This window comes from Mangifera indica, chromosome 13 (assembly GCF_011075055.1).
Source record: "Mangifera indica cultivar Alphonso chromosome 13, CATAS_Mindica_2.1, whole genome shotgun sequence".
Classification (NCBI taxonomy): Eukaryota; Viridiplantae; Streptophyta; class Magnoliopsida; order Sapindales; family Anacardiaceae; genus Mangifera; species Mangifera indica.
The window spans coordinates 12523534-12535910 of record NC_058149.1 but is presented as its reverse complement, the minus strand read 5'-3'; the positions used below and the strand labels follow the sequence as shown (position 1 = coordinate 12535910).

The 12377-nt window shown below is 30.4% G+C and overlaps 2 protein-coding genes across 2 annotated transcripts; both read left to right on the top strand.

The window, feature by feature from the left end:
• The first annotated feature begins 323 nt into the window (after positions 1-323).
• Positions 324-2041, top strand: LOC123195247 (auxin-responsive protein IAA29). Its single transcript, XM_044608906.1, has 3 exons — positions 324-1210; positions 1296-1377; positions 1479-2041. The coding sequence occupies exons 1-3, from the start codon at positions 688-690 to the stop codon at positions 1528-1530; spliced, it is 657 nt and encodes a 218-aa protein (XP_044464841.1). The 5' UTR covers positions 324-687; the 3' UTR covers positions 1531-2041.
• A 5090-nt stretch (positions 2042-7131) lies between these two features.
• Positions 7132-10096, top strand: LOC123195193 (beta-1,4-mannosyl-glycoprotein 4-beta-N-acetylglucosaminyltransferase). Its single transcript, XM_044608841.1, has 2 exons — positions 7132-7270; positions 8738-10096. Exon 2 carries the CDS (start codon positions 8829-8831, stop codon positions 9912-9914), a length of 1086 nt encoding a protein of 361 aa, XP_044464776.1. The 5' UTR covers positions 7132-7270; positions 8738-8828; the 3' UTR covers positions 9915-10096.
• The last annotated feature ends 2281 nt before the right edge of the window (positions 10097-12377 follow it).

Sequence of the window (12377 nt, the reverse complement as noted above, 5' to 3'; positions counted from 1 at the left end):
TCTGAAAAACAATTAAATTTTATTTATATATATATATATACACACAGATTTTGACTATTAATAAATTTTATATAAAAATAATAATATATTATTTTTTAAAAAACTATTTGAATAATAATAAAATAAATCTTTTTAAACCTAATTTTTTAATTAAGATCATATTAATTATATTAAATAAATTAAAATTTTAATTTAATAATTAATTTATTATATTAAATAATCAAAATTTTATCTTGGTTGGAGTCGCCCGGGTTAGGGCTTTCATTGAGTAATTTCTGTGTTAATTTTCAAGCCAGAGTCGTAAGATTTGAATACATGAATGTCAGTGAACGCTCAATAATTCCTGCTTTGGTGCGCGTGGAAGGAAACAGAAAACAATGAGTGGCCAATGGGTCGGCTAAAAGTAGGACACTTACAGGGACCACCGTACCATTATGTTAATTCTTGCCTGCGCCCTGTCTCCTTCTCCGCCCACCTCGCCCTCTGCTTTTTCTAACCCATGTCCCTCTGTAACACGCCCACAAAAGAAACTTCTACTTATACTCCCAATTTAAGAACAAGCCCACATCACTTAAACCCTAAAACTCTGATCTTTTCTCTCCCAAAGACGACTTTTTGTTTTTTTGGCTTCTTCAACTTTATTGTGCCATTTTTGTTTGATTTGTTGTTGTTTGGATATTTGATTACATGGAGCTTCAACTTGGTCTCGCTCTTCCAAGCACAGCTGTCAAGGGTTTCGACCTCAATACTAATGTTTACGAGCCTAGGGAGAATATGGCCTCCCACGCATCATTCAACATCTTTGGTTTTACTAATGATGTTTGCAGCAATGACAAAAAACGTAGCTTTGATAAGGCTTTTGAAAACGACAAAACGGTGACACCAACACTGCCTCTATTGCATTGGAACAACCACCCCAACGACCTCCAAAACAGTTCTTCTTTTGTCAGGATGGCTGAGGAAGATGGTGTAGTGGGGTGGCCACCCATTAAGACCTGGAGAAAGAAAATATGCAACAAAGATCAAGGAGGCCGAGCCAAGCCCAAGATGAAAAATATTGGCTTTGGCAGTGGCAGGGGACAATCAAATTCTAACTCCATGTATGTGAAAGTGAAGATGGAGGGAATGGCCATAGCTAGGAAAATTGACCTAAGCCTCCACCATTCTTTTGAAACCCTAAAAACCACCTTGATCAGCATGTTTAGCTTCTGTAAGTAGCTATGCTAAAGTCTCCATTTCTTCATTTTTATAAACATCTTCAAACTTGATTAATTTGATGAACGATTTGATAACAGGGCATGAGGATTCCAACAATTACAAAGTCACGTATCAGGATAACAAAGGAGATTGGCTGGTTGCTCAAGATGTACCTTGGAGGCATGTTAACATTCAATTCACGAGCCACCTTCTTTATTTCAAATGAATCGTCTTCTGTAATTAACTTCTAACTCAATTTATGGCATCTTCTTTTTTTACAGAACTTTCATTCATACAGTGCAACGCCTTAAGCTGTTTAAGATCAGCGAGTGATTGATAATTGATTTATGGGTCTTCATCAGCTACGCACTTTTAGTTGAATCTCAATAGAACCCATCTGGGTTTTTGGGTCTAAGCTTTAAACGACTATGTATTTTGTAGTTTCTATAGTGCTCAATTATTAGCTCTTTTAGTCTGTAACTTTTGGATGAAGAAAACATGACTTTCGTATCAGAGTTTGATTTGATAAATCAGTCTGCAATCATTTTCATTCTTAGCAGGTGTTCCATCACTGAACATTATTTTATAAAAAAGCTCAGTTATGAATGATAAGATCGAGAAGCAGTGACAGGATTGGGAAAAATCAGTGAGTTGCAGTTTCGCCGCGTTGGTCTTTCTGAAGCTTGGACCAGAAGGCAATTAGAATGCTACCCTTCTCATTAGAATTTGTTGTTGTTGGGCCTTCGGCCTTTCTAGTGCCCTAATGTGGTTGTGAACATTGGGCCCCCCTCTTTTTAATATAATTTTATCTCAAATAAAATCACTATAAAAGTTTTAAAAATAATTTCAATGATAAAATAAATTGTATAAATAAAAAAAATATAAGTTTAAGTTTTTTCTCTTAATATTTAAAGGTCAAACTCTTAAATACCCCAAAGAACCCCTAATGTGTGGCTGGTTCAACCTCAAAGATGCGATCTGATTTGAATGAAATTTTTTGTTACAAAAAACTCATTACAAAAGAATCTAGTAATCTAATTTTTCTTAAAAATATTTTTTTTTGTTAAGTCTTAAAATATCACTAATATACATTTTGATAAGTTTTAATTGGTTAACTTTACTTAAACTTAGGATTTGATCCGATTTGAGTTATAGTTTTTATGCACATATGGGCATGAAGTTTGGTTGCCTATGATGAATCCCATCTAATTTTTTCTTTTTTCTTTTTAATGATAATTAAGAGCAAAGCATGGGCTTTTAATTTTGAGAACCAAAGTCAAGATATGACTATGAACATTAATTTTTGTTTTTCAATCTTGTTGACCGCCAAGTTGGTCCCATAAATTAACATCAACCCACTCTTCTTTAACGATGGCAACAAAGCCAGAGTCCTTTTGCTTTTATGTTAAACTTTCTGAAGAATTCAAAACATATTGAATGAATTGAGAGAAAAAAAAAATTGGGTAGTAACAAATGAGGCAGATTGACCAATATTTAATTTTCAAATCTTATTATTAATGGTTAGATGGTTGTATTATTTAGTATAAAACTAATACAATACACTTTTGTAATTTGGTATAAATGTTATATGACCATGAAAGGTTTGGTTTGCATAATATTTTAATACCAAAAATAAATATTACTGTAAAGATAAATTCTCAGAATATTATGGGTATAAAATATTATTAGATTTGGTAAATTTAGTATAAATAAATTATTATTATATTTAATTAATAATAGTAATAAATATATTAAAATATCATTTTATTTAAATATATTTAAAAATTATTGAGTATAAATTAATTTTCTTTTTGATTGAAAATTAACATATTTTATATTTTTGTGATAACTAAGATAAATGTGACAATTATATTATTTTTCTATATTATTTATCATTTAACACTTAGCGACATGGAAGTATCCAAATGAGTTACAGATAATTTTAAACTTTTCTCTTTGGAAAAAGAAAAAAAATTGGTTATGATTTATGATTAAAAAGTTAAAAAAAAGAAAGAAAAGGGATAAAAGTGTAGTATATTTTCTATTTTTTATATTTGTAAATACATTTAATAAATATTGCAAAATATTTTAATGGGATTAGTTAAGGATTATTAATTAGTGTGAGAAATTGAAAATTAGAATGTTAGTTATATAGATTAACCTTATCGTTAATTAAAATTTTGAAATGCCTACATATTCAAAAAATTAATGATGATGATCTATTAAGTATCACCTGTCGAAAAAATTGACAAGAGTGTTATATTATGTGGTGAATTGTCCCACCAATGGAATGATGCTTCCCTACCCTCATTTAACGTGGGTAGTGAATTCTCAATTTTTCACTATGAGTTGTTTTAATTTATATTATTATATTTGATTTAATGTAATAGATCGGGTATATCTTTTACGGTAAATTTATTGATCCGATTTAGCTTTACATCAATCTATCTTCACTGAAATGGAATCAAGTATGTATTTTATTACTTCTGTGAAACTAAAAATTTGAAATTATTTTATTATGTCAATCTCTTAAAAACACTAGTTTGGTTATATATATAAATGCTAGTTATCATTCTAACCCTTATAAAACTCGTTCACAAAAGGGATATGTTTTTATTTATAATGACATAACAATATTATGATGTTCTACAAAATAAACTTTAGTTACAACATCTTCAAATTATTCAAAGATTATAACTCTCCATGAAGCCACCTGATAATATATATGATTACGATCTGTCATCCATCACATCTAAAATACACACAGTCTTTCTTCCATATTATATAAAAACAATGTTGCAAGCATTATCCAAATTAGAGGAGGATACATTAAAAGAGACATAACCAAATATATCTCACCAAAATTCTTTTACATTTATGAACTCCAGCAGAGCCAAAAGATTGATGTCAAACAAATACGATCTAGTGATAATCTTGTAGATTTGTTCACTAAGACATTAGTGATATCAATATTTGAAAAGTTAGTATATAATATTGTATGAGATGACTCAATAGACAACCAAAATAATCTCATTACAAAAAAAGAGAACATTCATCAGAGGGAGCATTTATCAGGGGAGAAAATTTTTGAAGTTTATCACATATTAAACAAAATGTGCACTATACTCTTTTTCCCTTCACTAGGTTTTGTTTTATTAGGTTTTCCTAGTAAGGTCTGTAATGAGACAATTTTAGTACGTCAAACTCCACTTTGCAAGACATTAAATAATTATATTCTTTTTTTTAGTTTTTATTCTATTGGATTTTTTCTTAACAAAGTTAATATAATTATCTGTAAGTAGTGAAAATCTAAATGAGACTGTTATAGCACATGGTGGATTTTCCCACCAATGAAATAATGCTTACCTACCCTTATTTAATGTCGGTAGTGAATTCTTGACTTTCCACTATGAGTTGTGTAAATTTATTTCACGTAACTATTTTCAACATCGATATGAGGTGATTTATAGGCAACCAAATTAATCTCACTACAAAGAGGGAGAACATTCATCAGGGAAACATTTATTATGGGGAGAAAATTTTCGAAGTTTATCATATATTAGATAAAATGTGTATTATACCTTTTTTTCCTTCACTAAGTTTTATCTCACTGAGTTTTCTTAGTAAGGTTTGTAATGAAACAGTTTTAGCACATCTAACCCTACTTTACAAGACATTAAATAATTATATTTCTTTACTTTGGTATTTATCCCACTGAGTTTTTTCTTAATATAATTATCTGAAAGTAGTGAAAATCCAAAAAAGACTGTTATAGCACGTGGTAGATTTTTCCACCAATGAAATGATGCTTACCTATCCTCATTTAATGTCAGTAGTGAATTATTGATTTTCCACCATGAGTTGTGTAAATTTATCTCTCGTAACTGTTTTTTACATTGATATGGGGTGACTTATAGGCAACCAAATTAATCTCATTACAAAGAGGGCGAACATTCATCAGGGGGAGCATTTATATGAGAGAGCAAATTTTTTAAGTTTATCACATGTTAGACAAAATGTGCACTATACTTTTTTTCTTTTCATTAGGTTTTGTCCCACTGTGTTTTTCTAGTAAGGTTTGCAATGAGACAATTTTAGCATGTCTAACACCATTTTACAAGATATTAAATAATTATATTTATTTGTTTTGGTTTTTATCCTACTAGGGTTTTCTTTAACAAAGTTAATGTAATTATTTATAAGTAGTGAAAATCTAAGGGGACTGTTATAGCACATAGTGGATTTTCCCACCCCAATGAAATGATACTTACCTACCCTTATTGCATGTCAATAGTGAATTTTTGACTTTCGACTGTGAGTTGTGTAAATTTATCTCATATAACTGTTTTTGATTGTAGGGTGATGTAAATATTATAGAGTAATACTATGTGTACCCACTTTAGATACACAAATGTATACACACTCATATGTGTCATCATATGATTGATTATTGTTTTATTCTTAATTCAAAATCATCCAATCACATGATGACACATATAAATGTGTACACATTTGTGTATCCAAAGTGGGTACACATAGTTTTATTGAATATTATATAAATAACCCCTCACTTTTTCCTTTATTTCCCTTTACTAGGTTTTGTTCCACTGAGTTTTCCTAGTAAAGTTTGTAATGAGACAATTTTAGCATGTCCAACCCCACTTTACAAGACATTAAATAATTATGTTTCTTTACTTTAGTATTTATCCCATTGAGTTTTCTCTTAACAAAGTTAATGTAATTATCTGTAAATGGTGAAAATCCAAGGGAAATTGTTATAGCATGTGGTGGATTTTCCCACCAATGAAATGATGCTTACCTATCCTCATTTAATGTCGGTAGTGAATTCTTGACTTTTCACCAGGAGTTGTGTAAATTTATCACACGTAATTATTTTTTACATCGATATGAGGTGACTTATAGGCAACTAAATTACTCTTACTATAAAAAGAGAGAATATCCATTAGGGAGAACATTTATCTGAGAGAGAAAATTTTTGAAGTTTATACATATTAGATAAAATATGTACTATACTCTTTTTTCTTTTATTAAGTTTTGTTTTATTGAGTTTTTCTAATAAAGGTTGTAATAAGACAATTTTAACACGTTCAATCCCATTTTACAAGATATTAAATAATTATGTTTTTTTATTTTAATTTTTATCTTGTTAAAATTTTTTTTTAACAAAGTTAATATAATTATCTTATGCAATTGAAATCCAAAAGAGACTATTATAGCATGTGGTAGATTTTTTCACCAATAAAATAATGCTCACCAACGCTTATTTAATGTTGGTAGTGAATTCTTTACTTTTTACCATGAGTCTTGTAAATTTATCCCATGTAACTATTCTTAATCGGTCGTAGGGTGATGTAAATATGGTATAAGTAGCCCCTCACTTCTTGCTTTAGGGAGAGAAACTTGATATGCTTCAGTTTTTTTATTCTATATCCTATTACTTTTACTTTTCTGTCTCTCTTCATTTGCTCTTAATTCCATGTGCACTTCTTTCATTTTTCTCAGCTAATTATTTAAATTTATAACAGTGAGAAGAATTTTCGTTTTTCGAATTTTTTTATAAAAAATTTCAACTTTTTTATTTCTTTTTTCTTTATGGATTCATCCCAAAAGAAGGGCATAACTGTCAAACCATCCAGTATATTTTTATATCTGCATGCCACGTCGACCTCCCACACATAAACGCTCCGCCAGCGGAATGTTCACCTTTTGGAATTCCCATACATGCCACCTCATGATCATCCACCACGTAACCGGTTATTACGGTTATTCCGGGATTTTGAATACGTGTCTATTTATCATAGGCAGATCTTAAAATAGTGTGTTATCGGCTATAGTCGATCAATTCCATTCTGGATTCATTGGCTTATCTTGCGCTAGTGTGGGAAAAACATTCTGCGGTTAAAAATGGCGAAGGGACTGAATCGTAATTTTTTATAATCTGGCGGGAATGCCTTTAAGTTCTGAGTTCGTTTAAAAGGCAGTCCCGTCATCATTGGCATTCTTTTTAATCCTCTTTTAAGTACATTTTCAAAAGTTTAATGAATCCCGTCAGGTACGCTGAATCTGAACCATGTTTATCATGTTTCAGATAATGCATTCTTGCTTATTGATTTGTTTTTAGGGTTTTAGTTTCTTTTCAGTTAAGTTTATAGCATTTCTAGTCGATTAGAGCCGTTGTATAATTATTTCGGGAGTTGCTTAAATGAATAACCATTGTTCAATGGGAATATTGAAATTAAAATGTTTTTAATTTTGGTTGATATGTGGAGAAAGATATATTGATCCTGTGCCATTAGGAATTAATTTGAAATCAGGATATTATGAGAATTGCTTAGTTAAATCCGTGTTTGTTGGTTCATTCTATGTTATGTTTTTACAGTGGAAATCTAATTCCAATCTTTGTAAAAAGTTTCTTCTTTGGTTTTAATGATGTTATATTTCTGTAACTCTGTTCATTGTTATTTAAGATTGTGTTATGCATCCCTATTAAACCCATTCTCCCAGATTGATGATCAGGTTTGAGTAGCATCTGTATTGATTTGCTTTGGTTGAATTCAATGTTTTCATCTTAAAACCGGGTAACAAGAGCAATGAAAATCTCTTATTAAAGACATATGTTGCTATCTTCTTCATTTCTGCACATCAACCGCCTTGCTACTTTTCTGGGACATAATTTAGCTTCAGTAAAGCAAAAACTATTTGCTTCTTTATAGCTGCACATTGGCTTGGTTATGTAGCTTACTTCATGATCCTTGTTAAATTGACAATAATGATACTTATTTAACATTAGAACGAGGATAAATGAAGAAATTTGATGTTTTAGAAAATTTGACTCAATACCTTTCAAGCAAGCAAACTCTCAAAGTTATCAGAAATATAGCTATATGTAGTTGTGGTCTATCAGAAAATTTGATATATAGTTTTTGTTCAATTGCTGTACCAAGAATTTGTTCTGTAAGTACTGATTTCATAGTACTGTATTTACTGGTATGTAATGTATGAGACCTTTTATATAATATCTGAAATTTAAATGAATCGTGCAGAGTAATTTTCTTGGAAGTGTTTTTGTGATGTTGTAAACTAGCATATTGAAGGATCTTTGTGCCATCAATTTATTGTCTTGTTTATGAAAATTGCACTTAGTTTCAAGTTTTGTAGCTGGATAATTTTTCTGTATGCAAGGCCAGTGGCAAAGGTGATGCATCAGCCTGACCCTTCAACAAAAGTTTCTCTAGGGGCCTGATACCAAGAATTAAATTTGTGCTCTATATTGTGTCATAGACTGCTCAGATTAGTAGACCAGAGGGCTTATTTTGCATAGTTTCACCAAGAATACTAGTAGTGGGATCATTCATTTGCTTTAAATTATATGTTTCATACGCTTGTTAAATTGATCTGATACAGCTGAATTAAGGCAGTGTTTTTTTTTTTACTTGTTTTTCAGAACAATACATTATATATTCAGAACAATACATTATATATACATTTATTTTTTATTAAATGATTTCTTCTTCTGCAGGTGATTGAGATCATGAGAGTCATGATATTTCTGATGATTAAATTGGCAAAAAAATGCTAGTTGCTTTCCCTTTTCATTATTCTACCAAACCATGGCACGTTCTGTTCGCCTTACCTACACCAAAAGATACCCACCAAAGCTTCTATTTATTTTGCTCCTAATATGTGTGCCAATTTGCATGATCACAATTTACAACCATGGTGAGAAAGTATCCTATTTCTTCCGTCCACTTTGGGACAAACCCCCTCCCCCCTTTAGACGTGTACCTCACTTTTATGCTGAAAATGTCTCAATGGAACATCTTTGCAAGCTCCATGGTTGGTCCATACGCTCACAACCTCGCCGTGTCTTTGATGGCATCATTTTCAACAATGAGCTAGACATTCTAGAGATCAGGTGGCGAGAGCTGGATCCCGTTGTTACAAAATTTGTGATCCTTGAATCCAACACCACTTTTACAGGCATTCCAAAACCTCTCTACTTTTCCTTAAACCAAGCCCGGTTTGCATTTGCTGAGAAGAAGATTGTCCATGGTGTACATCCTGGTCGAATTGCATCTCCTGGGACATATGAAGACCCATTTGCTCTTGAAGCAGACCAGCGTAGGACTATGAATGGATTGCTTATTTTTGCAGGGATATCCAATGATGACCTACTCATAATGTCAGATGCAGATGAGATCCCAAGCCCACACACAGTGAAACTACTGCAATGGTGTGATGGGGTGCCACCTGTACTACACCTTGAATTAAGGCACTACATGTACTCATTTGAGTTCCCTGTGGATTACAGCAGCTGGAGGGCCACAATGCATGCTTATGGCCCTGGTACCCTATACCGGCATTCACGCCAAACGGATCTCATATTTGCTGATGCAGGATGGCATTGTAGTTTTTGCTTTCGCCAACTTCAGGAATTTGTGTTCAAGATGACTGCTTATAGCCATGCAGATAGAGTAAAGCGAAGGGAATATTTAGATCCTTCTCGAATACAGAAAATCATTTGTAGTGGAGATGATCTTTTTGATATGCTCCCTGAAGAGTACACCTTTCAAGATATAATTAAGAAGATGGGCTCTATACCCCGTTCTGCTTCAGCTGTTCACCTTCCCAAATATTTGATAGAGAATGCAGGTAACTTTAGTTTTCTTCTGCCTGGGGGCTGTTTACGAGAATGAACATATACTCTTCAACACCTAGAGATGAGTAAAGAGTATTTAGATGTCACACACAAATGATAATTACCCTTCATCACCCTTTAATTCTGTTACTTGGAACATGTAGCAGTGGCACCATTTTGGTGTTTTTAGTTTTGATTTATTTAAACAGTTGGAATAGAGTTTTCAGATTCCTTCGGCAATTGTTATGTGCAAAGGAAGGACACTAAATAGCTTCTCTAAATTGGTTCAAACAAAGTCTATGATTCAGTTGGTGAGTCCTGGTTTTTTTATATATCCATACTTGGTTTTATCAGCAAACTGTTCAGCATTTTTGGTGCAGTGTTTCTGTCACAGTCATGCAGAAACAAATGCAAATTTTAATAAGATATTTGTGTTTTCCCTTGACCAAACAGGGATGATAATACACCGAGTTTTCAGCCCGCTTTTCCCTGATCATGGAAGGGATTTTCTGAAAAAGATAGGGACAGTGATGAAGATGATTAAAATCTTTATAGTCGAAGACGGAGATATACATATCTTCGCTCTATCCCTTTTCTTACATATTGAATTATTCACAAAAGTTTTATATCAATATAAAAAACAATATTATGCGTACTCATTTTAAATACATAAATATATACATTTATATTTGTCACTATATGATTGATGTTGTTTTATTTTTAATTCAAAATCATTCAATCATATGATGATACATATAAGTATGTATATATTTATGTATTAAAAAAATTATTATATTATTTTTCTAGCAAGGATGATAAGATGAAAGTCTATAAATTTTGTCAAATATGATAGGAAAAAAAAATGAAGAGAAATTTTTCTATAAGATTGGGACATCTTACCTATATCAAGGATGCTATGAGAATGAAAAATGTTTCTCTACGAGATAAGGACAAAATTTAAAGTATTTATCTCTTATCTGTCTTATTGTCATAAAAATTTTTCTTGTCTTTTAATTATGTTTTTATAATCAATATAAAAAAAAAATACATCTCTACTAATATTGAAAAGAGATTTACCAGAGAAAAAAAAATTTAAATTCAAATTAAGAAACAATCAAGAAATTTCTTAATTAGTGGATAACAATAACATTATCATTATCCATTGTTTGGACTTTACACAAAAACACAATTTTGTGTGTGTATAATTAAAATCATTTCCTTATATATATATATATATCCATATCCTAAGACAAAATTCAATGTGCCAAAATTTTTACACACTCCACGTGGCATCCCTTTTGTGACGCCCATTGTTTTACAGTGCGGTGTACGCACGTGATCATAACTTTTTTTTTTCTAAATAAATACAAAAATGGTCTGGTGAGGACGTTTAAAGCGTATTGCGTCACTGTGAATTGACGTGTGGTTATCTGAAAAACAATGCACGAGATATTTATGAGAAATTGTGAGACGATAAAATGACTTTTTTTTCCCTACTTTTGTGCATTAAACAAACATCTCCTACACGCCAATAAAATAAGTTTAAAAAGAGTAATTTTTCCACTCGCCGCATGTATGTGAAAGTGGTACTCGCCTAAAAGTGCTAATTAGGTAAGGCAACCTGTAGGCGCCTTTTTCAGCAATATTACCAAATTTACACTTTAATTCCATTAATTTTTTAATTAAAGGTAGTTTTTTTATTTTTCTAAAAAAAGCAAAATATTTAATTATTTATTGCTTTTTCTCTTCTGTAAAATAATTTTTTTATAATTAATACTATATATACATATAAATTTTACTAAATTATATATATAACCTTATATAATCTAATTAAATTATACATATATTACCATATTAATTAGTATAAATTAGCTCAGTTAAATTTTTTAATAATAACAAAATTTAATATATTAAATTATAAAATTCATTGAACATATATGGGAATAAAGGTTTTTTTATTATGATAATTTAATTGTAGGTAAATTTATTTTTAAATTAAAAAATGTAATTAGAAAAGTAAAAGAAGAATTTTATTATTTCATTTGTTTGACCAAATTTGTATCGTGAACAGCAGGGAGTATTCAATGAAATCATATAATAATCCAATCAATGAATTGCTTTACCCATATACAATTTAATTTGATTGGTTGCCTTTTCAATCACTTTTCAATTTTGACTTGGTATTTGGTGTACCATACCCACGCTCCATTTATTTATAGGTGGCGTTATTGTATGATTTTACGTATAAATAATAATATATTATTATATAATTAAAAATTAAAATTAAAATAATATTTTATTATATAATAATATATATAATTATGTATATAATTTTATTATTTATTCATGTATTAACCAATGACAATTTTAATAGTTTTAGACCGTATAATTATTAGTATAATAAAATTATGTTTGTTCAATTTCAAATATTTAGATAATATAATATTATATAATTTAAATATTAATTAAATATTTAAAACTATATATATAATACTATATTTAGTTAATAGGTAATAAAATT

Excerpts from the sequence above, each read along its gene's own strand:
- LOC123195247 (XM_044608906.1), top strand. The coding sequence starts at position 688 with ATGGAGCTTCAACTTGGTCTCGCTCTTCCAAGCACAGCTGTCAAGGGT. Across the intron at positions 1,211-1,295 it reads GATCAGCATGTTTAGCTTCT|GGCATGAGGATTCCAACAAT; the intron begins GTAAGTAGCTAT and ends ATTTGATAACAG. Across the intron at positions 1,378-1,478 it reads GCTCAAGATGTACCTTGGAG|AACTTTCATTCATACAGTGC; the intron begins GCATGTTAACAT and ends CTTTTTTTACAG.
- LOC123195193 (XM_044608841.1), top strand. The coding sequence starts at position 8,829 with ATGGCACGTTCTGTTCGCCTTACCTACACCAAAAGATACCCACCAAAG.